At 42.1% G+C, this 23,268-nt stretch overlaps 1 protein-coding gene across 4 annotated transcripts; it reads left to right on the forward strand.

Annotated features, from left to right (window-relative positions):
* The first annotated feature begins 10,702 nt into the window (after nucleotides 1-10,702).
* On the forward strand, nucleotides 10,703-22,832 carry smfn (small fragment nuclease). Of its 4 annotated transcripts, none has more exons than XM_029671577.2 (8): nucleotides 10,703-11,113; nucleotides 12,271-12,354; nucleotides 12,558-12,635; nucleotides 16,780-16,891; nucleotides 17,342-17,450; nucleotides 17,985-18,038; nucleotides 22,219-22,348; nucleotides 22,594-22,832. In XM_029671577.2, the coding sequence occupies exons 1-7, from the start codon at nucleotides 10,715-10,717 to the stop codon at nucleotides 22,334-22,336; spliced, it is 954 nt and encodes a 317-aa protein (XP_029527437.2). In that variant the 5' UTR covers nucleotides 10,703-10,714; the 3' UTR covers nucleotides 22,337-22,348; nucleotides 22,594-22,832. The 4 variants fall into 4 exon arrangements, 3 of the variants coding, with proteins under 3 accessions (XP_029527437.2, XP_029527435.2, XP_064879911.1); XR_010464936.1 differs by having other exon boundaries at nucleotides 10,706-11,113; nucleotides 22,219-22,387; nucleotides 22,452-22,832; XM_029671575.2 differs by having other exon boundaries at nucleotides 10,710-11,113; nucleotides 22,219-22,832.
* The last annotated feature ends 436 nt before the right edge of the window (nucleotides 22,833-23,268 follow it).

The following is a 23,268-nucleotide window of genomic DNA, read 5'->3' on the forward strand; positions in this document are numbered from 1 at the left end:
TTGTCATTCCAATTGTCTACATTCTGTCCTTCCACCTGCCTTGTCTGTACCCCAGTCCATTCCAAAACCCCCGGACCTGTCTTCTGTTCCTCCAGAGTATCACAGTTTAGCTCCTGTGTTCAGTAAGCACCACACCCTGTCTCTGCCGCCTCATCGCTCATACGACTGTGCTATTGACCTCAAGCCTGGAGCTCCCCTCCCCAGTAGCAGGTTGTATAACCTTTCTCGCCCCAGATCTAAGAATACTAAACCTGACACCGTCTCCTGTCAGTTCACCGCATACAACATCAGTACCGAGATAGAAACCATTATGCCATCCTCCTGCATCGTTGCTGCTGTCTCCTGGGAGATCAAGTCCCGTGCTCGTCAGGCTCAGCTGAGCCAGCCTGATCCAGGAAACGAACCTTGTAAGGCTCTCTTTGTGCCAGATTCAGTTCGCTCTGAAATTCTTCAGTGGGCCCATGCTACTCACCTGACCTGTCACCCTGGCATGAACTGGACTCTCGCCTTCCTGCGGCAGCTTTTTTTGTGTTTTTTTGGTGGCCCACCATGGTGAGAGAAGCTTGGGAATTCATCTCAGCCTGCTCGGTCTGTTCATCTCAGCCTGCTCCGCCCATTCGCCCTCTTGCCGTAACTCAGTCCAGGACCACAGGCACTGTTGTCATTGCACCTGGAGGAGGGACCAGTCAGTTCTTCGTGTCTCCGCCAGGACCCAAAAGCAAGCTAACCGTTACCATGCTTCAGCTCCAGTCTACACTCCAGGTCAAAAGGATTTCCATACCTCACACCCTGACAAGCCAGGTTGTGCGCCAGGTGGCACCCGTAGAGGGGGGGGGTACTGTCATGTCTGCTCCTCCCACACCCCCTAGTGGTCATCTAGTGTCTGCTTGACCTGCAACCATTCCCCCAGTACACTCTCCCCCCCCCTCCCTTTCTGTTTATGTGGTTGGAGACAGGTGTGCTGGAGTCAGAGCAGATCCCTACCAGCTGCAACTCGTTCCATTATCAACACCTCTACAAATACTCTGCCACTTTCACTCGGCCAGATCGTAATCTCTGCTCAGTCAGTTTATGCTTCTAGCCATTATTATTCACGATCCTGTTTCCCTGCTGTACCTGTTTCCCTGCTTGACGCTGTTCATCCTCTCACTGCAGTTTTGCCTCCCCGAATCTGCATTCCATTACAATAAATACCTTGGTTCATTCATCTGTTTCCTCGTCTGAGTCTGCTCTTGGATTCCCCTATGCTGCTCCACGTAAAAGTTTTATCTGGCTAATAGCCTACATAAATGGGCTGCAATATTCAAGGTAAATCAAATTGAATCCAATTTGAGAGACTCTCCTGAAGTACTCATTTTGTGTGTGCATACGTTTTCACCAGTGCCTGTAGGTCCAGGGTGCTCGCTCAACTGTTTTCTATACTAAGTATTGCCAACCCAGACAGTCTTTCCTGAGACATTCATTGTGCATTATATATCCATTGTACTGCACACAATTGAAACTTAGTCTTGAATGATACATGCCAAGATGCAGTGCCGATGTAAATTATTCCGACCTATTTTTCATAATGTTACCTTAGCCGTATTGTAAAAAGTATTAAATGTTTGATTAAATCTACACACAATAGCCCATAATGACAAAGCAAAAACAGATTATTTAAAAAAAAACATTTTTGCAAATTCATAAAGTATTCAGACCCTTTACTCAGTAAAGTTGAAGCACCTTTGGCAGTGATTACTGCATCAAGTATTTTTGGGTACGACACTAGCTTGGCACACCTGTATTTGGGGAATTTCTCACATTCTCTGCAGATCCTCTCAAACTATGTCGGGTTGGATGGGGAGCGTTGCTGCACACCTATTTTCAGGTTTCTCCAAAGATGTTCGATGGGCCCCTCAATGGCTGGGCCACTCAATGATATTCAGACTTGTCCCAAAGCCACTCCTGTGTTGTCTTGGCTGTGTGCTGTTGGAAGTGGAACCTTCGCCCCAGTCTGACGTCCTTAGCGCTCTTGAGCAGGTTTTCATCAAGGATCTCTCTGTACATTGCTCCGTTCATCTTTCCCTAGATCCTGACTAGTCTCCCAGTCCCTGCCTCTGAAAAAACATCCCCACAGCATGATGTTGCCACCATACTTCACCTTAGGGATGGTGCCAGGTTTCCTCCAGACGTTACACTTGGCCTTCAGGCCAAAGTTCAGTCTTGGTTTCATCAGAGCAGACCATCTTGTTTCTCATGGTCTGAGAGTCTTTAGGTGACTTTTGGTTAACTCCAGTTGGGCTGTCATGTGCCTTTTACTGAGGAGTGGCTTCAGTCTGGCCACGCTTCCATAAAGGCCTGATTGGTGGAGTGCTACAGAGATGGTTGGAGTCTCATAGCAAAGGGTCTGGATGCTTATCTAAATAAGGTATTTCTGTTTTTTTCGCTTCATTATGAGGTAGTGTGTGTAGATTGTTGAATATGTATATATATTTTTTATCTACTTTAGAATAAGGCTGTAACGTAACAAAATGTGGAAAAAGTCAAGGGGTCTGAATACTTTCCGAAAGCACTGTATACCAGAGATAAGAGACTGTTGATATCACTACCACACAACTCAAACTCCGGTTCACCAGTATGAACAAAAAAACGCAAACAACTTTTTTTGTTCAAGCCCTCAAAAACTGTTGTCAGCTAACTATGATCATCTCTTTGCATCTGCCAGTTTATATGCAGTCCAGTATCCAGATTACCTGTCCCCAGAGCTTCCTATACAGTTCATCTCTTTACATAACGTGTTGAGGCCGGCAAATAAGGAGAACGAGAGGCTCAATTAAAGATGCTGCAGAACTGCTGTATTTGAAGCATTCCTCTCTTTTTCCCAGTTTCCCTGGTGTTGCTATGGCAATCAAGCTGTTTTTACCATCCCTGTAACTGTTTCTCCTACAGAGAGATTGTTTTCTAAACTAAAATTCAGAAAGAACTAGCCTACATAATAAACACTGGGCTCTCGGTATGATATGAGCTTTCGAACACCTGAGTATTCTCCATTCATTGTACTGGTGCCATCGTAGCCTTGACCACGGCATTTGTTCACAGATATCCCCTTATACTTTAAATCATTTTTCCTTTTCAAGACCTGGGGCACTGCAGTACTTTGTGATTGTTGGGATGACTACATGTTCACCCTAGCAACACTTTCCTCTTAGTTACAGTTAAAGCCAGCTCACCAGCACCAAACAATCACACCTATCAAGCTTAGTATGTATTACCACTCACTCACTTTCTTTCTCTCTCTTTCTTTCTTTCATCCCTGCTTTTGTAGGCATTGTCATGTTCGTCGTAACGAGGAGACCAAGGCGCAGCGTGATGAGAATAAATTCCTCTTTATTAAAAAATAATACTTAAACAAACTAACAAAACAATAAAACGAACGTGAAGCAGTAAACACTAGTGCTGACACAGGCAACTATACATAGACAATAACCCACAGATAAACCAAGGAATATGGCTACCTAAATATGGTTCCCAATCAGAGACAACGATAAACAGCTGCATCTGATTGAGACCGATCTAGGCAACCATAGACATATAAACCCCTAGACTAGAATAACCCCTAGACATACAAAAACTCATAGACAATTCAAAAACTAAACACACCACCCTTGTCACACCCTGACCAAACCAAATAATAAAGAAAATAAAGATAACTAAGGTCAGGGCGGACTCCCGGCCGCAAACCTACACCTATATGGGAGGGTCTGGGTGGTATCTAACCTTGGTGGCAGCTTTGGTTCTGGACGCCGCCCCCCTTCTTTACACTGAGGGCTGGGGACCCTCGATGGAGACCCCGGGCTGGGGACCGTCGCGGGAGGTTCCGGACTGGGGACCGTCATGGGAGGTTCCGGACTGTGGCCTGTCTTGGGAGGTTCCGTACTGTGGCCCGTCGTGGGAGGTTCCGTACTGTGGCCCATCGTAGGAGGTTCCGGACTGTGGCCCGTCTTAGGAGGTTCCGGACTGTGGCCCGTCATAGGAGGTTCCGGACTGTGGCCCGTCGTAGGAGGTTCCGGACTGTGGCCCGTCGTTGGAGGTTCCGGTCTGTGGCCCGTCGTTGGAGGTTCCGGACTGGGTACTGTCGCCGGACGCTCTGGACTGGGTACTGTCGCCGGACGCTCTGGACTGGGTACTGTCGCTGGACGCTCTGGACTGGGTACTGCCGCCGGATGCTCTGGACTGGGTACTGTCGCCGGACACTCTGGACTGGCGAGGCACACTGTAGGCCTGGTGCGTGGTGCCGGCACTGGTGGTACCGGGCTGGGGACACGCACTTCAGGGCGAGTGCGGGGATCAGGCACAGGACGTACTGGACTCTGGAGGCGCACGGGAAGCCTGGTGCGTGGTGCTGGAACTGGTGGTACCGGGCTGGGGACACGCACTTCAGGGCGAGTGCGGGGAGGAGGAACAGGACGTACTGGGCTCTGGAGGTGCACAGGAGGCCTAGTGCCGGAACTGGTGGTACTGGACCCTGGAGGCGCACTGGAGGCCTGGTGCGTGGTGCCGGAACTGGTGGTACCGGGCTGGGGACACGCACTTCAGGGCGAGTGCGGGGAGCAGGCACAGGACGTACTGGACTCTGGAGGCGCACGGGAAGCCTGGTGTGTAGAGCTGACACAACCCATCCTGGCTGGATGTTTATTTGCAAATGAAGGGCGCTGGCACAGGACGCACTGGGCTGTGCAGACTCACCGGAGACACAGTACGCAGAGCCGGCGCAGGATATCCTGGTCCAAGGAGGTATACTGGAGACCAGGAGCGCTGAGCCGGCACCCTCCTTCCAGGCTGGACAGGCATACTGTTTTGTATTGCATGAATTACCACAAGTAATGAATGTAATTCCAAGGTCTCATTCAAGGGCCATTGTGGAGATATGTTCATTATTGTTGTCATATTCTTTATACAACAATATGACAATTTCTTCCTCTACTAATTATAGCAGTAGTATCGTCAGAAGACTTGCATGGCAAATAGTAAAAGCGATTATTTTTTACAATTTCACCCATCACTGCTTTTCCAAGGCCCTGGGTTATTACTTTTTAGATGCCCCCTGGGCAGTGAACTGTGTAAATTGAAAGCATGCTCTCACACTGAGAAGATAGTGTTGCCTGGTGACTATAGTGAGATACACAGGTCCTCTCTAGCATACCCAACATGAGGCACATACTTGCATATATGAAGTGCAGATACCTGCGTATATCAAGGTACTCCATGTACAGATACAGACACACACACACACACACAGGGGTGGCATCGTCTGCCTCTGATAGCAGTTCAGGCCTGAGATAGAGAGAGGTTTCCTCTCAGGCCTCAGGGCCAAAGTGTACACATAGGTCTACAGTACCTACATACAAATGATGAACAGAGCACATCACAAAATAAAAGCACATCAAATGCACCAAATAACACTGGTAACCTTAGCAAACCTCCCAAGGCTTGTCTGATTGGTTCACTTCTCATTTCGTCGTCCCTGTTTTTCTTTTTCCTCCGATTTCAAGCTTCGTCTTTCTAATGCAAAATTATCGTTACAGCAAAGCCAATTTTCTGTTGTCAGGATCAAAAGAGCATAGGAATAGAACAGTATGTCTTGAAAAAAATGAAGCACAATAAAATTACAATATATTATAATCAAGTTCATACTCGTCGCCAAACACACTGGCTCCACGTCATCTACAAGACCCTGCTAGGTAAAGTCTCAGCTCGCTGGTCACCATAGCATCTCCCACCTGTAGCACACGCTCCAGCAGGTATATCTCTCTAGTCACCCCCAAAACCAATTATTTCTTTGGCTGCCTCTCCTTCCAGTTCTCTGCTGCCAATGACTGGAACGAACTACAAAAATCTCTGAAACTGGAAACACTTATCTCCCTCACTAGCTTTAAGCACCAACTGTCAGAGCAGCTCACAGATTACTGCACCTGTACATAGCCCACCTATAATTTAGCCCAAACAACTACCTCTTTCCTAACTGTATTTAATTTATTTATTTTTCTCCTTTGCACCCCATTATTTTTATTTCTACTTTGCACATTCTTCCATTGCAAAACTACCATTCCAGTGTTTTACTTGCTATATTGTATTTACTTTGCCACCATGGCCTTTTTTGCCTTTACCTCCCTTCTCACCTCATTTGCTCACATTGTATATAGACTTGTTTATACTGTATTATTGACTGTATGTTTGTTTTACTCCATGTGTAACTCTGTGTCGTTGTATCTGTCGAACTGCTTTGCTTTATCTTGGCCAGGTCGCAATTGTAAATGAGAACTTGTTCTCAACTTGCCTACCTGGTTAAATAAAGGTAAAATAAATCAAATAATATAAAAAGTGTTCCTTTTCTAGCTTCTTCAGTCATGAAGTCAATCATGGAGTGAATTGGAGAGGAAGATAAACCGATTGTTATATGGATGCTTTCCAATATGCTTTCAGATAACAGCAACTGTCTAAATCTATGCTAAAGCTAAACCTGAATTTGAATTAAAACGTCAGTTCATTCCTCAGTACTCCCCTGATGTTTTCCTGACCACGTGACTTGACAAGGAAAAATCTAATTGTATTTGTCACATGCACCGGATACAAAGACTATTATGGTTCAATAAAGTACCTACCAAAAGGGACACTGCAATACAGTAATTATAAAAATTTGTTTACAGATCTTCCAACAATCTCTACACTTACAGCAATATGAAACATTAGCATTGCTCTTGCACCATCCAAAGGCTCAGTTTGGAACTATCCTTGTGAAAAACATACAGCTACGACCAAGCTCCGGGGTGAAGTTTCTCCTATGTACAGATCTAGGATCAGCTTCCCCTCGCCCAATCCTGACCTTTACCATGTGTGAGGAAAATGCAAAGCCTACCCAAGATCAGCAATAGGGGAAACTTACTCCTGCTCCTGTGACCAATACAGAATATGTGGCCATATCGTTACAGTACATAGGCCTATACATTTCTGGCTACTGGGTATTCTGAGGGGAATGAACCAGCTAGTGCATTCGTAACTCAGACAAGATCTCCAGCCGAATCAAAATCAACTATGTCATGCAGAAAAAAAGATCATATCCAAGTTTGAGTAGGACCTTCAATGAGTGCCATGCAACTGTACTGTGTACATATTTGTTCAGCCTGTCTCAGCAGGACACTGAAGCAGCCTTTAGCACCTGTACAGCATATTAAATGACCTCTGTATTATTCAGAAGTCATCTTGAATGCATTTTGTAGGACATTTATGCTACACAGGGCCATCACTTTAAGTCAACCTGTGCTGTCATGTCCCATTGCACACATTGTGCTGCAAAGAAGTGACTGTAAAATGGCTGAAATCAAACACATCATGCTCCAAAGAAGTGAACGCAATGTCTGACTATCTGTTGCATCACATTGCTGTGATGACAACACTCTGTCCAAAAAGGCACGCTTTTCCATATATAGTGCACTTATTTTGACCAAGCCACCTTTTGTTTGATGCCCAATGAATATGGGTCATATTCATTAGTGCACACCGTAGAGAAATGTTTTGAAACGGAAAACAAAAAATAGTGTTTCTTATTGGAAAAGTGCTGGCATAGTCCCTCCTCGTTTTAGTCTGTTTTCTTCCATTTGGTGCCTAGTGAATAAGACCCAGATGTCCCTGGCCTTTTACACTGTTCACTCGCCAGGGCCAGCTGGTGCAATTTCCTGTCTCGCTGGTATCACAACCCATGTCCCATGGTCGCCTGGTCGGGCAGAAGAACATTGATGCTGTCACATACGGCCAGTATCACTTCAGACATGGAGATGGCCCCAGAGTTCAACTGGTGTGAATTTAGGTGCGTCCCAAATGGCACCCTATTTCCTATGTAACTTGGTCAAAAGTAGTGCACTAAATAGGAAATAGGGTGCCATTTCCAAGGCAGATGTTGACTCATACATCATTCTGTGCCCTAGAGTTCATTCACACCGGTGAAGAAGATAACTGCTTCTCCCCAGTCTGAATACAAATATGCCTATGGCAGTTTCTTCAACAGCAGCAATGTACATCAGGATCTGTTTTTTGTTTTTCTATGTTTTAGAATGTGAGAAACAGGGGGATTTGATTGTGTGAGCCCCACTGTGGATTAAACTTTGAAGAGTGTCTGCGGAAACTGCTTGTTGTTATGTACTTGGCTAATACTGCTGTTTAGCCATCCAGCAAAGTGGACCTCTGTAAGGAATACCTAGGATAGGATAAAGTAATCCTTCTCACCCCCCCCCCCCCTCTTAAAAGATTTAGATGCACTATTGTAAAGTGGCTGTTCCTCTGGATGTCATAAGGTGAAAGCACCAATTTGTAAGTCGCTCTGGATAAGAGCGTCTGCTAAATGACTTAAATGTAAATGTTAAATGATCAAACCTGTCGGCGTCTGACGTAAGCTGTTTTGTGTGACGGCCTGACAGACGCTCCTGTTTATCTGCACTGCACTTGGTTTTAAATATATATTTTAATTATATAAAATCTCAATATATTTTCAGAAAACCCTTTTTGGATGTTAGGTACCAAAATAGGTGACACACTTCCTCAATGCAACCATCATGTATTTTTAATCTTGGCAAGAAAATGTAGTGTTGTACATATACATACAGTGCCTTGCGAAAGTATTCGGCCCCCTTGAACTTTGCGACCTTTTGCCACATTTCAGGCTTCAAACATAAAGATATAAAACTGTATTTTTTTGTGAAGAATCAACAACAAGTGGGACACAATCATGAAGTGGAACAACATTTATTGGATATTTCAAACTTTTTTAACAAATCAAAAACTGAAAAATTGGGCGTGCAAAATTATTCAGCCCCTTTACTTTCAGTGCAGCAAACTCTCTCCAGAAGTTCAGTGAGGATCTCTGAATGATCCAATGTTGACCTAAATGACTAATGATGATAAATATAATCCACCTGTGTGTAATCAAGTCTCCGTATAAATGCACCTGCACTGTGATAGTCTCAGAGGTCCGTTAAAAGCGCAGAGAGCATCATGAAGAACAAGGAACACACCAGGCAGGTCCGAGATACTGTTGTGAAGAAGTTTAAAGCCGGATTTGAATACAAAAAGATTTCCCAAGCTTTAAACATCCCAAGGAGCAATGTGCAAGCGATAATATTGAAATGGAAGGAGTATCAGACCACTGCAAATCTACCAAGACCTGGCCGTCCCTCTAAACTTTCAGCTCATACAAGGAGAAGACTGATCAGAGATGCAGCCAAGAGGCCCATGATCACTCTGGATGAACTGCAGAGATCTACAGCTGAGGTGGGAGACTCTGTCCATAGGACAACAATCAGTCGTATATTGCACAAATCTGGCCTTTATGGAAGAGTGGCAAGAAGAAAGCCATTTCTTAAAGATATCCATAAAAAGTGTTGTTTAAAGTTTGCCACAAGCCACCTTGGTCAGATGAAACCAAAATTGAACTTTTTGGCAACAATGCAAAACGTTATGTTTGGCGTAAAAGCAACACAGCTCATCACCCTGAACACACCATCCCCACTGTCAAACATGGTGGTGGCAGCATCATGGTTTGGGCCTGCTTTTCTTCAGCAGGGACAGGGAAGATGGTTAAAATGAATGGGAAGATGGATGGAGCCAAATACAGGACCATTCTGGAAGAAAACCTGATGGAGTCTGCAAAATACCTGAGACTGGGACAGAGATTTGTCTTCCAACAAGACAATGATCCAAAACATAAAGCAAAATATACAATGGAATGGTTCAAAAATAAACATATCCAGGTGTTAGAATGGCCAAGTCAAAGTCCAGACCTGAATCCAATCGAGAATCTGTGGAAAGAACTGAAAACTGCTGTTCACAAATGCTCTCCATCCAACCTCACTGAGCTCGAGCTGTTTTTTGCAAGGAGGAATGGGACACAATTTCAGTCTCTCGATGTGCAAAACTGATAGAGACATACCCCAAGCGACTTACAGCTGCAAATCGCAGCAAAAGGTGGTGCTACAAAGTATTAACTTAAGGGGGCTGAATAATTTTGCACGCCCAATTTTTCAGTTTTTGATTTGTTAAAAAAGTTTGAAATATCCAATAAATGTCGTTCCACTTCATGATTGTGTCCCACTTGTTGTTGATTCTTCACAAAAAAATACAGTTTTATATCTTTATGTTTGAAGCCTTAAATGTGGCAAAAGGTCGCAAAGTTCAAGGGGGCCGAATACTTTCGCAAGGCACTGTATACGTATTTTATATACAATACATATTGAGCAATTCATGTAATTTTCTTAAATCACATTCAACTCAGCAGTTTAGGAAAAAACATACATAACACAATATACATTTATTTCACATGTAGTGTTCCCTCTTGTTACAAACTATTTCCCTTTGTGCATATTGATTGCTTGTAATTACTTGTTTTTCTTGCACAATATTGTCATGTTCTTTCGTTTTGAATGGGAGTTGTGGGTAGTGGGAGAAAGGGAGTGTAATGTCACAATCTGGGGCACAATAAGACGCTGATAAGATGGCCGTTTATTACAAGTTTTACACAACACGTCGAGCAGCACCCACCTCTCTCAAACCATGCCATTGCTTCGATATACAACCATTCAGTACAAACAATAGTTAATGCTATGCCTTGTAAATACCCGATTATTTGCTTATTTAAATCGGTGCAGTTGCTGGACATGAAAATACTTTCTACATCTAATTAGTAGGAATGCTTGGGAACAACATTCCATACACGCTTGAGATGTTGCTGACGCAATGGTTTTACGACAGTTTAACGACAGTTTTGATCGGAAGTTGTTCCAGTATGCCGGCGTTCTTGTGCACTCGAGCATCGGCGTGGTCTTTCAGCTCGAAACTTCTTTGCAAGTTTGCGAATTTTCCTACTCTTCGCCCAAGCAGCAGTCAAAGGTTTTCAGCAAGTCGACATTTATTTTTGCAGTCAAGCACAAGTCTGAACTGCGCTATTTCTGAGCAGAGGAAAGGCCTAGCGCCAAGACGGACCGGGCTGAATATTTTTGTACATAATATCTCCACATACCGCAAGAAAATGTCATCTTCGCGGTCAGACCCTGGCATGAGGCAGAGGATGGTGTGGGTAGACTTGGAGGTAACGTTAACGTGCCTTGCTAGCTAGAAGCTAGCAGTTGCAACGGGTTTGTTCATTACTGGTAGTTAGCGAACAGCTGTTAGCTGTTAGGTAGGCTATAGCTAAGTGAGCTAAACAAAAACATACTAACGTTAGCTAGCTGTTCAGATAGAACTTGGCCTGACATTGACAACTGTAATGAGGTAATTTGCGGCTAACAACTTTTGATAGCTAGCCAGCCAGCTATGGATACCTAACTAGTGTTAGTATAATTAACACCATGGTGTTAGCTTTTTAGCTAGTCTACATCAAATATCTGCTTCTCTCATAATAATTTTTGCAGACGTCATAGTTAGTTATTGTCTTTATTAACTAGCAAATTACTAAATCTGTTATACATGCGTTTTGCCACTAATCCATCACTCCCACTGCAGTGAGCTGTCAACCTAGTCATTATTTTGTCAGTGTAATGTAATGGTTTTCGAAGGTTGAGATTCAAATGCTGTACTGTATCTAACTAGCTAAACATACGTGCCATTTTAAGTGTCATGATTAACGTTAGTATCTAACGTAAACTCACTCACTTTTGTACATCTCCTTGCTCCGTACAATTGACCTTATTTTAGCGCCCCAAAAACGTATTCCAGATCAACTGTAATTTCAATACCACTGTAAAGCACAATTTCTCCCCTTTCCAACAAAATAAATGACATAACCTAAACGCTGCCCGTTTCTGTATAATTCAAGCAGGCAATGAGCCCCGTCAGAAATAGTTGCTTTATGCCTGCTGTACGTTATGACATGACACGTCACGATGTAACGGAGGGTCCGTTTTTAAAAACTTTTCTCCAATACTATAGAGCCATTACCATGTCGATCAACGCTTGAATAGAAACCTAGTTCACACCCCCGATTTTGAAGTCAACACAGTGGCTACAGTCCCATTAGTTTTCTTTGTAGCCTCGTTTGAATGTTTACGTTAGCTTTTTAATTTTAAACGTCTCATGATTCTCTTGCATGTTATGGAAAGCAAGAAAAGGCCAGAGCAGAATGATGGTGCATTTTCGGTGATCTAGTTGTTTACTATAGCATAGCATTTTGAATGGGAATGTTGTCTTTGCATATTAGCTACAGTAGACCTACACCATTTTCTCTTATTGTGTACATTCTTTTTTCAGATGACAGGACTGGACATAGAGAAGGACCAGATCATTGAGATGGCGTGCCTCATAACAGATTCAGAATTAAATGTTTTAGCTGAGGTAATTTGCGTTCTGGCTGCCACCCAAATTCCTATTGCCTACTTAGTGGTCTATGTTTGACCAGAGCCTTAAGAGCCCTGGTCAAAAGTAGTGCACTACACAGGGAATAGGGTGCCATTTGGGATGCTAGACTGTCATTCAATTGGTTGCATTTAATTCCTCTGTACATTACGTGAAGAATGACGTGAAAGTTATGTTGACAGGGTCCCAATTTGATAATCAACACAACCGGCGAACTGCTGGATGGGATGGACAACTGGTGTAAAGAACATCATGGCAATGTAAGCATAACTTGTGGAACTTTGTCTAGGTCCCGATCCTCTACCCTTTTCCTGAAATGTGAACGTTGACACTCCCTTGTCATGGATTTCAAAGCATAGCATTGGTGTAAATGTTGGCTGGAAGAAATTAGCACCACTGTAAAAATCCATGTTAGAAAGTTTGCAAGTGAATGGAGAATTGGGACTGCCTATGCCACCTCATTGCAAGTTGTCTCAGACAGACTAAAATGGTCAGATGCGTTTTGCTTAATGAACAAGATGCTGCACCAGCACAAATAAGTCTCCCAATTCAAAAGTAATCAGTTTAATTACTCAATACATAAACCAAGCAAGCTGAATAGTTAATACATTCATATTGAACATACAGTTGAAGTTGGAAGTTTACATACACTTAGGTTTGAATCATTAACTCGTTTTTTAACCACTCCACAAATGTCTTGTTAACAAACTAGTTTTGGCAAGTCGGTTAGGACATCTACTTTGTGCATGACACAAGTAATTTTTCCAACAATTGTTTACAGACAGATTATTTCACTTATAATTCACTGTATCACAATTCCAGTGGGTCAGAAGTTTACATACACTAAGTTGACTGCCTTTCAACTGCTTGGAAAATTCCAGAAAATGTTGTCTTGGCTTTAGAAGCTTCTGATAGGCTAATTGACATCAATTGGAGGTGTACATGTGGCTGTATTTCAAGGCCTACCTTCAAACTCGGTGCCTCTTTGCTTGACATCATGGGAAAATCTAAATAACATCATCCAAGACCTCAAAGAAAATTGTAGACCTCCACAAGTCTTGTTCATCCTTGGGAGCAATTTCCAAACGCCTGAAGGTACCACGTCCATGTTCTGTCTCCTAGAGATGAACTTACTTTGGTGCGAAAAGTGCAAATCAATCCCAGAACAACAGCAAAGGACCTTGTGAAGATGCTGGAGGAAACACGTACAAAGTATCTATATCCACAGTAAAATGAGTCCTATATCGACATAACCTGAAAGGCCGCTCAGCAAGGAAGAAGCCACTGTTCCAAAACCGCCATTAAAAAAGCCAGACTACGGTTTGCAACTGCACATGGGGACAAAGATTGTACTTTTTGGAGAATTGTCCTCTGGTCTGATGAAACAAAAATAGAACTGTTTGGCCAGAATGACCATCGTTATGTTTGGAGGAAAAACAGGGGGTCGTACAAGCTGAAGAACACCTTCCCAACCGTGAAGCACGGTGGTGGCAGCATCATGTTGTGGGGGTGCTTTGCTGCAGGTGGGACTGGTGCACTTCACAAAATAGATGGCATCATGAGGCAGACACATTTTGTGGATATGTTGAAGCAACATCTCAAGACATCAGTCAAGAAGTTAAAGCTTGGTCCAAATGGACAATGACCCCAAGCATACTTCCAAAGTTGTGGCAAAAGGGCTTAAGGAACAACAGTCAAGGTATTGGAGTGGCCCTGACCTCAATTCCATAGAACATTTTTGGGAAGAACTGAAAAAGCGTATGCAAGCAAGGAGGACTACAAACCTGACTCAGTTACACCAGCCCTGTCAGGAGGAATGGGCCAAAATTCACCCAACTTATTGTGGGAAGCTTGTGGAAGGCTACCCAAAACATTTGACCCAAGTTAAACAATTTAAAGGCAATGCTACCAAATACTAATTGAGTGTATGTAAACTTCTGACCCACTGGGAATGTGATGAAAGAAATGAAAGCTGAAATCAATCATTCTCTCTACTACTACTACTACTACTACTACTTCACGTTATTAAAATAAAGTGGTGATCCTAACTGACCTAAGACAGGGAATTGTTACTAGGATTAAATGTCAGGAATTGTGAAAAACCGAGTTTAAATGTAGTTGTCTAAGGTGTATGTAAACTTCAGACTTCAATTAAATTATGTTCCATAAGTCTTTACTTAGTGACATTATCTTAGTGTCAACAACCACAATACCTGTATTGTGTGTAGATGAGTAATACATTTAATTTAATCAATTTGAAAAAGAAGGGGTCTGAATTAATTCCGAATGCGTATATACAGTGCATTCGGAAAGTATGCATGCCCCTTGACTTTTCTCCAGAGATGTTTGAGTGCGGCCTCTGGCTGGGCCACTCAAGCACATTCAGACATGTCCTGAAATCACTCCTGTGTTGTCTTGGCTATGTGCTTAGGGTTGTTGTCCTGTTGGAAGGTGAACTGTTGTCCCAGTCTGAGGTCCCGAGTGCTCTGGAGCAAGGATCTCCCTGTACTTTGCTTTGTTCATCTTTCCCTTGATCCTGACTAGTCTCCCAGTACCTACTGCTGAAAAACATCCCCACAGCATGATACTACCACCACCATGCTTCACCGTAGGGGTGGTGCCATGATTCCTCCAGAAGTGACGCTTGTCATTCAGACCAAAGTGTTAAAATCTTGGTTTCATCAGACCAGAGAATCTTGTTTCTCATGGTCTGAGAGACTTTAGGTGCCGCGTGGCAAACTCCAAGCGGGCTGTCATGTGCCTTTTTTTTACTGAGGAGTGGCTTCTGTCTGGCCACTCTACCATAAAGGCCTGATTTAGTGGAGTGCTGCAAAGGCAGATTACTATCAGGTTCTTGGTCAGTTCCCGGACCAATGCCTTTCTCCCCCGATTGCTCAGCTTGGCTGGGCGGCCAGCTCGGAAGAGCCTTGGTGGTTCCAAACTGCTTCCATTTTAAGAATGATGGAGGCCACCGTGTTCTTGGGGGCCTTCAATGCTGCAGACATTTTTTTGTTACCCTTCCCCAGATCTATCCTCAACACAATCCTGTCTCGGAGCTCCACGGACAATTCCTTCAACATCATGGCTTGGTTTTTGCTCTGACATGCGCTGTCAACTGTGGTACCTTATATAGACATGTGTGTGCCCTTCCAAATAGCCACTCAGATTTTTTACAAGCCACATTTTCTTTTTTGCCTCTAACAAAACAAAAAACGAATGAGCATGCTTTGTAATGTTTCTAAAACAGTAAATGTATTACTAGTAAGAAGTCGTGGTATATTGTTTAATTTCATTTTTTGTTGCCTGAGTTTTTTAAACTAAAATATCACACGAGACAAACATTTTCACTACTCCAGTAACGTGACTGTAGTCGGGTTTGTGCCAATGTGATTGAGTCTGACTAGTAGAAGCGTTGTCGTCTTCCTTAATAGTTGATGCGCAAACATAGAAAAACAACCTAGCTTGTGAACAAAACAATGTAAATAGCCAAGAAACACAAGGACAGAGTCTCACAGTAGAACTTCGTTTCAAGTAAATTAAACCAATTTCATGCCTGTGCGCAGTGCTTCTAAAAATGATTATTTCACTCAGCTCTTCACGTGCGCACAGCCCCCAGCCAGGCAGTGTTGCAGCGCGAGTTGGAATAGGCTACAGGATTTGTAGTTATTTGACTTTGTGCGATTCATTTACCAGCTATGAAACAAAACGGCAGAAATACTTTTTTGAACAGCTGCTGCAGCATTTATTTTACTATACATTTAATCATACTTGACTATTTTTTTATTCGGAAATGCATGTGGAACCCTGACACCCACCGATGTGGCTGGTGAAATTGACATTTTACCCACCAATGTCAAAATCTACCCGCAGGTGTTAATTTTAAGCCCTGATCTAGATTATGTTGTCACTATGCTCAGCACTTATGACCAGTTGTCTACTCTTAGACGCTTTGTGGATACGGCTCAGCTCTGACTCAAGCAAGATAATATTTCAGAACCCTTCCATTGAGAACAGCTCATCCATATTTTACGCTGTCATCTAGCCAGCTACATTGTGTATTAAATTGCCTAGTAAATATTTGCTTCAGTCTTTGTTTCCTTGCTCTCAATTTGCTTTGAGCAATGATCAGTAGAATTATGAGCTGGGATCTTATCAATAAATAAAATGTACAACTTTGTAGGGTTCACAAGGAGAGCATGTGTTAAGCTATTTTATAATGTTCTATAATAATGTTGCATAATCACCTTCCGGTGTAAAAAACATTAAAAAATGAGAATAGGCATTGGTCTAAAGCTGAAAAATAATGAGCACCGCAATGCCTATTCCACTTTTTCAGATTCAGAAAAAAAATTTGGAGGGGGGGTTTAATAGTGTATACTTACCCCTGTGCATTCTGTTTCCCAGTCTGGGTTGACACAGGCAGTGAGGGACAGTAAGATCTCGCTGCAGCAGGCCGAGTACGAGTTCCTCTCTTTCATCAGACAGCACACCCCACCTGGCCACTGTCCCCTTGCAGGTGAGTGGCCCTCTTTCTTCACTGGACTATAAACGTAGAGAATACCGTCATTAAAACTGTCACACCTGGGTCGTATTCAGTAGAAAACACTCTGAAAACGGTGAAACGGGGAGTTTCCCTGGGTGCCAGATCTGTTTGGGTTATCATGCAGACTCTTTGTCACTTGTTGTCATGCCAAACATGTTTGACTTGACAATAAGCAATGGAGTTGGCAGGAGTACAAACCGTTCTAGGACAAGGCTAGGTGTTTTTGGTACCACCTTGTTTAGAATGTTTTTAACACTGTTACCATTTTATTTTGTCACTTTGCAAAATTTAACTTATCCTTTGCCATGCAAAGGTCCTCCTATGCCACAGAGTGGAAAATATAAATTTTTCTTGCTGAGGAAGCATTGTAGCACTTTCGGCACATCCAAAACTGAATGACTGATGCTTTCTTTTTCCCTGCAGGGAACTCTGTGCATGCGGACAAGAAGTTCCTGGACAAGTACATGCCCCAGTTCATGCACCATCTCCACTACAGGATCATCGACGTGAGCACGATCAAGGAGCTCTGCAGGTGTGTGTGTGTCGATAAGGCATAGGTACTTCACCTGTTTACCCAAGTCAGTCAGTATTTCTTCAGAGCGAGTTGTCAGTCCAATGTGTCTCTGGCTCAGTCAACTCAGATGGATAGGTAACAGGCCTTAAGTTAGCTGATGTTTGTAATGGCTGTTTAAAGAGAGCTGAACCATGAACTACAGTTTCTCCCAGCCCATAGACTACTTTCAGCGTGAGAAACCATCTAACATCAAGTTGTAAAATAGTGAACTACTCCTTTAATGGCTATTTATCCATTTTCACATGCCTTGATGTGAACTGTGGTATTCATGCACTGTCATGCATTTTGTTAATTTAGCAGATTCTCTTCTGCTTAGCAACTTCCTTGTACGAGGTTAAATTTAACTTTCTAAAGGCAAAATGACCTATTCAATGCCTTACTTCATAAATGTATGAAACAACAGTGTCTTCAAACAGACAAATATTGCTGTTATGTGATGTCATTTCTGAGAAGGAGCAGAGTTTAATTTGTGTATGTGTCCCGCTACTCAAGACGGTGGTTTCCAGAAGAATACAAGCTCGCACCACAGAAGAAAGCGTCTCACAGGCAAGTCTGACAGAAGTGTTTTAATAGTCAAGCTCAAAGTACCATGGTCATGTTAGAAATGTCTGGCCTTTGACAGATGTCTATGAGCTGTGCCATGTTATACGCAAAGTGAACAGTCCAGTAAGAGCATTGGATCAAGTAGATATTGATGCATAGAAGTGTTACTGTTGTATGAATCTCCCAAATGGGGACTGAGGTTCGATTCCCATGCCCACCCTTTCCATTGTTTTTCCAACCTGCCTGTATCCGCACTTTTTTTCATGAACTGTCAATACATTTATAAAATACCCTTAAATACAGTGCCTTCAGGAAAGTATTCACACCCCTGGACTTTTTTCATGTTTTGTTGTCTTACAGCCTCAATTGAAAATGGATGACATTGAGATGTGTTGTCACTGGCCTACACACACTACCCCATAATGTCAATGGAATTATTCTTTTAGACTTTTTTATTTATTAAAAATGAAAAGCTAAAATGTCTTAGTAAGTATTCAACCCCTTTGTTATGGCAGGACTAAATAAGTTCAGGAGTAAACATTTGCTTAACAAGTTGAATAGTGAAGTTATTACACTTTGGAAGGTGTATCAATACACCCAGTCACTACAAAGATACAGGCATCCTTCCTAATGGAGAGGAAGGAAATTGAGGCTTGATCACCATGAGGCTAATTGTGATTTTAAGACGGTTGCAGACTAATGCCTATGATTAGGAACTGCGGATGGATCAACAACATTGTAGTTACTCCATACGAGTAACCTAAATGACAGTACCTGCAAAACACCAGCATCAACGTCAACAGTGAAGAGGCGATACTGGCCTTCTAGGCAGAGTTGCAAAATTATCATTTTCTCTGGTTTTACTATTTATAGGTATGTGTTTGTGTAAAATTTATATTTTTGTTTTATTCTATGAACTACTGACAAGATTTCTTCCAAATAAATGAATGAATCAAGCCACGTACAAGGTTGTTCTGGAAGAAAACTTGCTTCCTTCTGCTCTGACAATGTTCCCCAACTCTTGAGGTTTGTTTTTTCCAGCGGGACAATGCTCCATGCCAAAAACTTCTGGAATGTGATCAAGAAGATGTATGGGTCACAAGTCATCAAACAAATGCGCCAGGAGTGGCATAAAGTCACCCAACATCAATGTGAAAGACTAGTGGAGAGCGTGCCAAGACGTGTGATGAAAGATGTGATTGAAAGTCAGGGTCATTCCACCAAATATTGATTTCTGAACTCTTCCTAAGTTCAAATATTAGTATTGTGTTTAAAAATGAATATGAACTTATTAGGGTTAGTAAGTAGTCAGTAGTTTATAGAATAAAACAAAACATTTCATTTTACCCAAACACATACCTATAAATAGTAAAACAAGAGAAACTGATAATTTTGCAATGTTGTCTTAATTTATATAAATATACATTTCTATTTTTACCTTTCGTTTAACTAGGCAAGTCGGTTAATAATATCCTCTTTGGGAAAGGCGTGCCGCTAGCGGGACACCTCGACAACATCCGGCGAAATTCAAACTACTGTATTATAAATATTTAACTTTCATAAAATAGATCGAGATAAAGCTTAACATCTTGTTAATCCAGCCGCAGTGTCCGATTTCAAAAATGCTTTACGGCGAAAGCAAACCATGTGACTATCTGAGGACAGCGCCCCCGCATACAAACGCATGAAAAACATATTTCAACCAGGCAAGTGCGACACAAAAGTCAGAAATAGCGATGTAATAAATGCCTTACCTTTGATCTTCTTCTGTTGGCACTCCAAAAGGTCCCAGTTACATCACAAATCATCATTTTGTTCCATAATGTCCTTTATATCCATAAAAACTCAGTTTAGCTGGCACGCTTCAGTCAATAATCCAACCAGTTTCCCTCCCATCAAAATGCATACGAAATGAATCCCAAACGTTACTAATAAACTTTTCCAAACAAGTCAAACAATGTTTATAATCAAACCTCAGGTACCCTAATATGTAAATAAACAATCAAATTTAAGAAGGAGAATCGTTAGTCTTTACCGGAGAAAAATACCAAAGACCGCGCTCTCTTCCACGCGCTTGGAAAACACTACAGCCAAAATGGGAGCCACCTAGAAAAACTACAATTTCTGGCTCATTTTTCTAAAAACCAGCCTGAAACTCTAAAGACTTGACATCTAGTGGAAGCCCTAGGAACTGCAATCTGGGAGGACTTCGCCTTACAGTAAAAGTGATAGCCATTGTAAGTAGTGGTGGGATGGTTTGTCCTCTGGGTTTTGCCTGCCATATCAGTTCTGTTATACTCAGAGACATCAGTTTAACAGTTTTAGAGGCTTTAGAGTTTTCTATCCAAACCTACCAATTATATGCATAGCCTAGCTTCTGGGCCTTTAGTAACAGGCACTTTACTTTGGGCGCGCTTTTCATCCGGACGTCAAAATACTGCCCCCTATCCCAAACAAGTTTTAAGAACAAATTCTCATTTACAATGGCAGCTTACTCCGGCCAAACTCGGACAACGCAGTGGCCAATTGTGCTCCACCCTATGGGACTCCCAATCACGGCCAGATGTGATACAGTACCAGTCAAAAGTTTGGACACCTACTCATTCAAGGGTTTTTCTATATTGTAGAAAAATAGGGAAAACATCAAAACTATGAAATAGTCATGTAATAATAAAAAAAAGTGTTAAACAAATCAAAATATATTTTAGTTTTTCATTCTAGCCACCCTTTGCCTTGATGACAGCATTGCACACTCTTTGCATTCTCTCAACCAGCTTCACCTGAAATTATTTTCCAACAGTCTTGAAGGCGTTCCCACATATGCTGAGCACTTGTTGGCTGCTTTTACTTTACCCTGCGGTCCAACTCATTCCAAACCATCTGAATTTGGTTGAGGTCAGGTGATTGTGGAGGCCAGGTCAACTGATGCAGCACTCAGTCACTCTCCTTAGTCAAGTAGCCCTTACACAGCCTGCAGGTGTGTTGTTTCATTGTCCTGTTGAAAAACAAATGATTGTCCCACTAAGCGCAAACCAGATGGGATGGCGTATCGCTGCAGAATGCTGTGGTAGCCATGCTGGTTGTGTGCCTTGAATTCTAAATAAATCACCAACAAAGCACCATCACACCTCTTCCTCCATGCTTCACGGTGGGAACTACACACGCGGAGATCATCCATTCACCCACTTTGCGTCTCACAAAGACACGGCGGTTGGAACCAAAAATCTCAAATTTGGACTCATCAGACCAAAGAACAGATTTCCACCAGTCTTATTATTGGTGGCCTTTTAGTAGTGGTTTCTTTGCAGCAATTCGACCTTGAAGGCCTGATTCACGCAGTCTCCTCTGAACAGTTGATGCTGAGATGTGTCTGTTACTTGAACTCTGGTGCATTTATTTTGGCTTCAATTTCTGATGCTGGTAACTCTAATGAACTCTGCGTCTTCCTTTCCTGTGGCAGTCCTCATGAGAGCTAGTTTCATCATAGCACTTGATTTTTTTTACGACTGCACTTGGAGAAACTTTAAAAGTTCTTGAAATGTTCCGCATTGACTGAGCCTTCATGTCTGTAAGTAATGATGGACTGTTTCTTTTTGCTGTTCTTGCCATAATATGTACTTGGTCTTTTACCAAATATGGCTGCTATCTGTATACCACCCCCTACCTTTTCACAACACAACTGATTGGCTCAATTGCATTAAGAAGGAAAGAAATTCCACAAATTCACTTTTAACAAAGCACACCTGTTAATTGAAATGCATTCCAGGTGACTGCCAATTGTACAAAGCTGTCTTTTAAAAATGTTTGAACTTTTATTTAACTAGACATCAAGGCAAAGGGTGGCTACTTGGAAGAATCTCAAACAAATGAAATGTATTTCATTTTTAACACTTTTTGGTACTACATGATTCCATATGTCTATTTCATAGTTTTGACGTCTTCACTATTATTATGCAATGTAGAAAATAGTTTATTTTTATATATATATATATATATTTTTTTATGTGTAGGTGTCAACTTTTGACTGGTACTGAATATTCTCTATGTATACATATGTGTGTACATACAGTGTAGAGTTAGAAGTCATGGAGAATATACCCAAAATAGAACAGCTTAAAATGATTATACAGATTGTGTATGAGTTATAAAGTGCCATCTTGTATAATCGTCTTTCCCTTTCTAGAGCACTGGGCGATATTCAGGAGAGCATCAAGGAACTGCACTTCTACAGAGCACATGTTTTCAAATCACAAACAGAGGAAAAGAAGCGCAAGATATTGCAAAATTGCGACAGTGTTTGAGGGGGTTCCAAGGTGGGTGTTGAGGTTAAGAGATGGAGTAAGAGGTATTGCCTGAGTCCCAAATGGCACCCTAATTCCTTGTCAAAAGTTGTGTACGACATGGGGAATAGGGTGCCATTTGTGCGCAGCCAAGGTTTTAGATTCTGAAAATAAATACAATTTGCACCGCTGAATTTGAACTTTAATCTCCAGTCTGCCAAGAAAACTGTGATCATTGTTTTCTGATTCACACCTGTCTTTCCTCAATCCGTTTTTAGTTCCTATTTGCATTTGGCTGCAAAGGCATCTTGGTTTCCAGGTTCAACGTGGACATTTCCTTGTTTGGAAAAAAGCTGCTTTGCACTTGTTTTGGCTTTTTATGGGGATTTAGCCATTGTGATTTTGTCAATCTAAAATGTGTCCTTTCAGTTCTGTTGCCAATATTATCTGGGATTGATTCATCATTTTCATATTTTATCAGATTATACCAGAAACAATAAACTCCATTTTCTTTGAACCATCTTGTGCAAATTTCTGGCATGTCTAAATTTGATGTACTGATTCTAACACTAGATGGCAGTTTGTGCTTATATAAGGGATACCAATATTAAGAAATGCGACACAAATAGACAGTAGTGTGTACTGTCTATCCACTCAGTCATTGTCTGACTATGCCAGTTGGTGTAGGGTGACTTTTCCTCTAGACACTGATCTTGAGTCAAATTGGGTCATTTTCCCCACTTGTGTAAATTTAGAATTGGGCAAGGGAAGCTAATCCTAGATCTGAACCTAAGGGAAATGTCACCCTGGTGACTGGAAAAACTGCTTAGACTCACCACAAAACACACAACTGATGGTTAAGCTAAGCCCCTGAGGTGACAACGGGGTCTTGTTTAGAAGGGTGCAACATATAACATTGCAGATAGAAATGCTATGAATAGAGTTGAACCGAT

Source organism: Oncorhynchus nerka, linkage group LG10 (genome assembly GCF_034236695.1).
Source record: "Oncorhynchus nerka isolate Pitt River linkage group LG10, Oner_Uvic_2.0, whole genome shotgun sequence".
NCBI classification, from domain to species: Eukaryota; Metazoa; Chordata; class Actinopteri; order Salmoniformes; family Salmonidae; genus Oncorhynchus; species Oncorhynchus nerka.

Coding starts and splice junctions, on each gene's coding strand:
- smfn (XM_029671577.2), top strand. CDS start 10,715: ATGCTTGGGAACAACATTCCATACACGCTTGAGATGTTGCTGACGCAA. Junction 12,355..12,557: donor AATTAAATGTTTTAGCTGAG/GTAATTTGCGTT, acceptor TTATGTTGACAG/GGTCCCAATTTGATAATCAA. Junction 18,039..22,218: donor CAGAAGAAAGCGTCTCACAG/GCAAGTCTGACA, acceptor TTCCCTTTCTAG/AGCACTGGGCGATATTCAGG.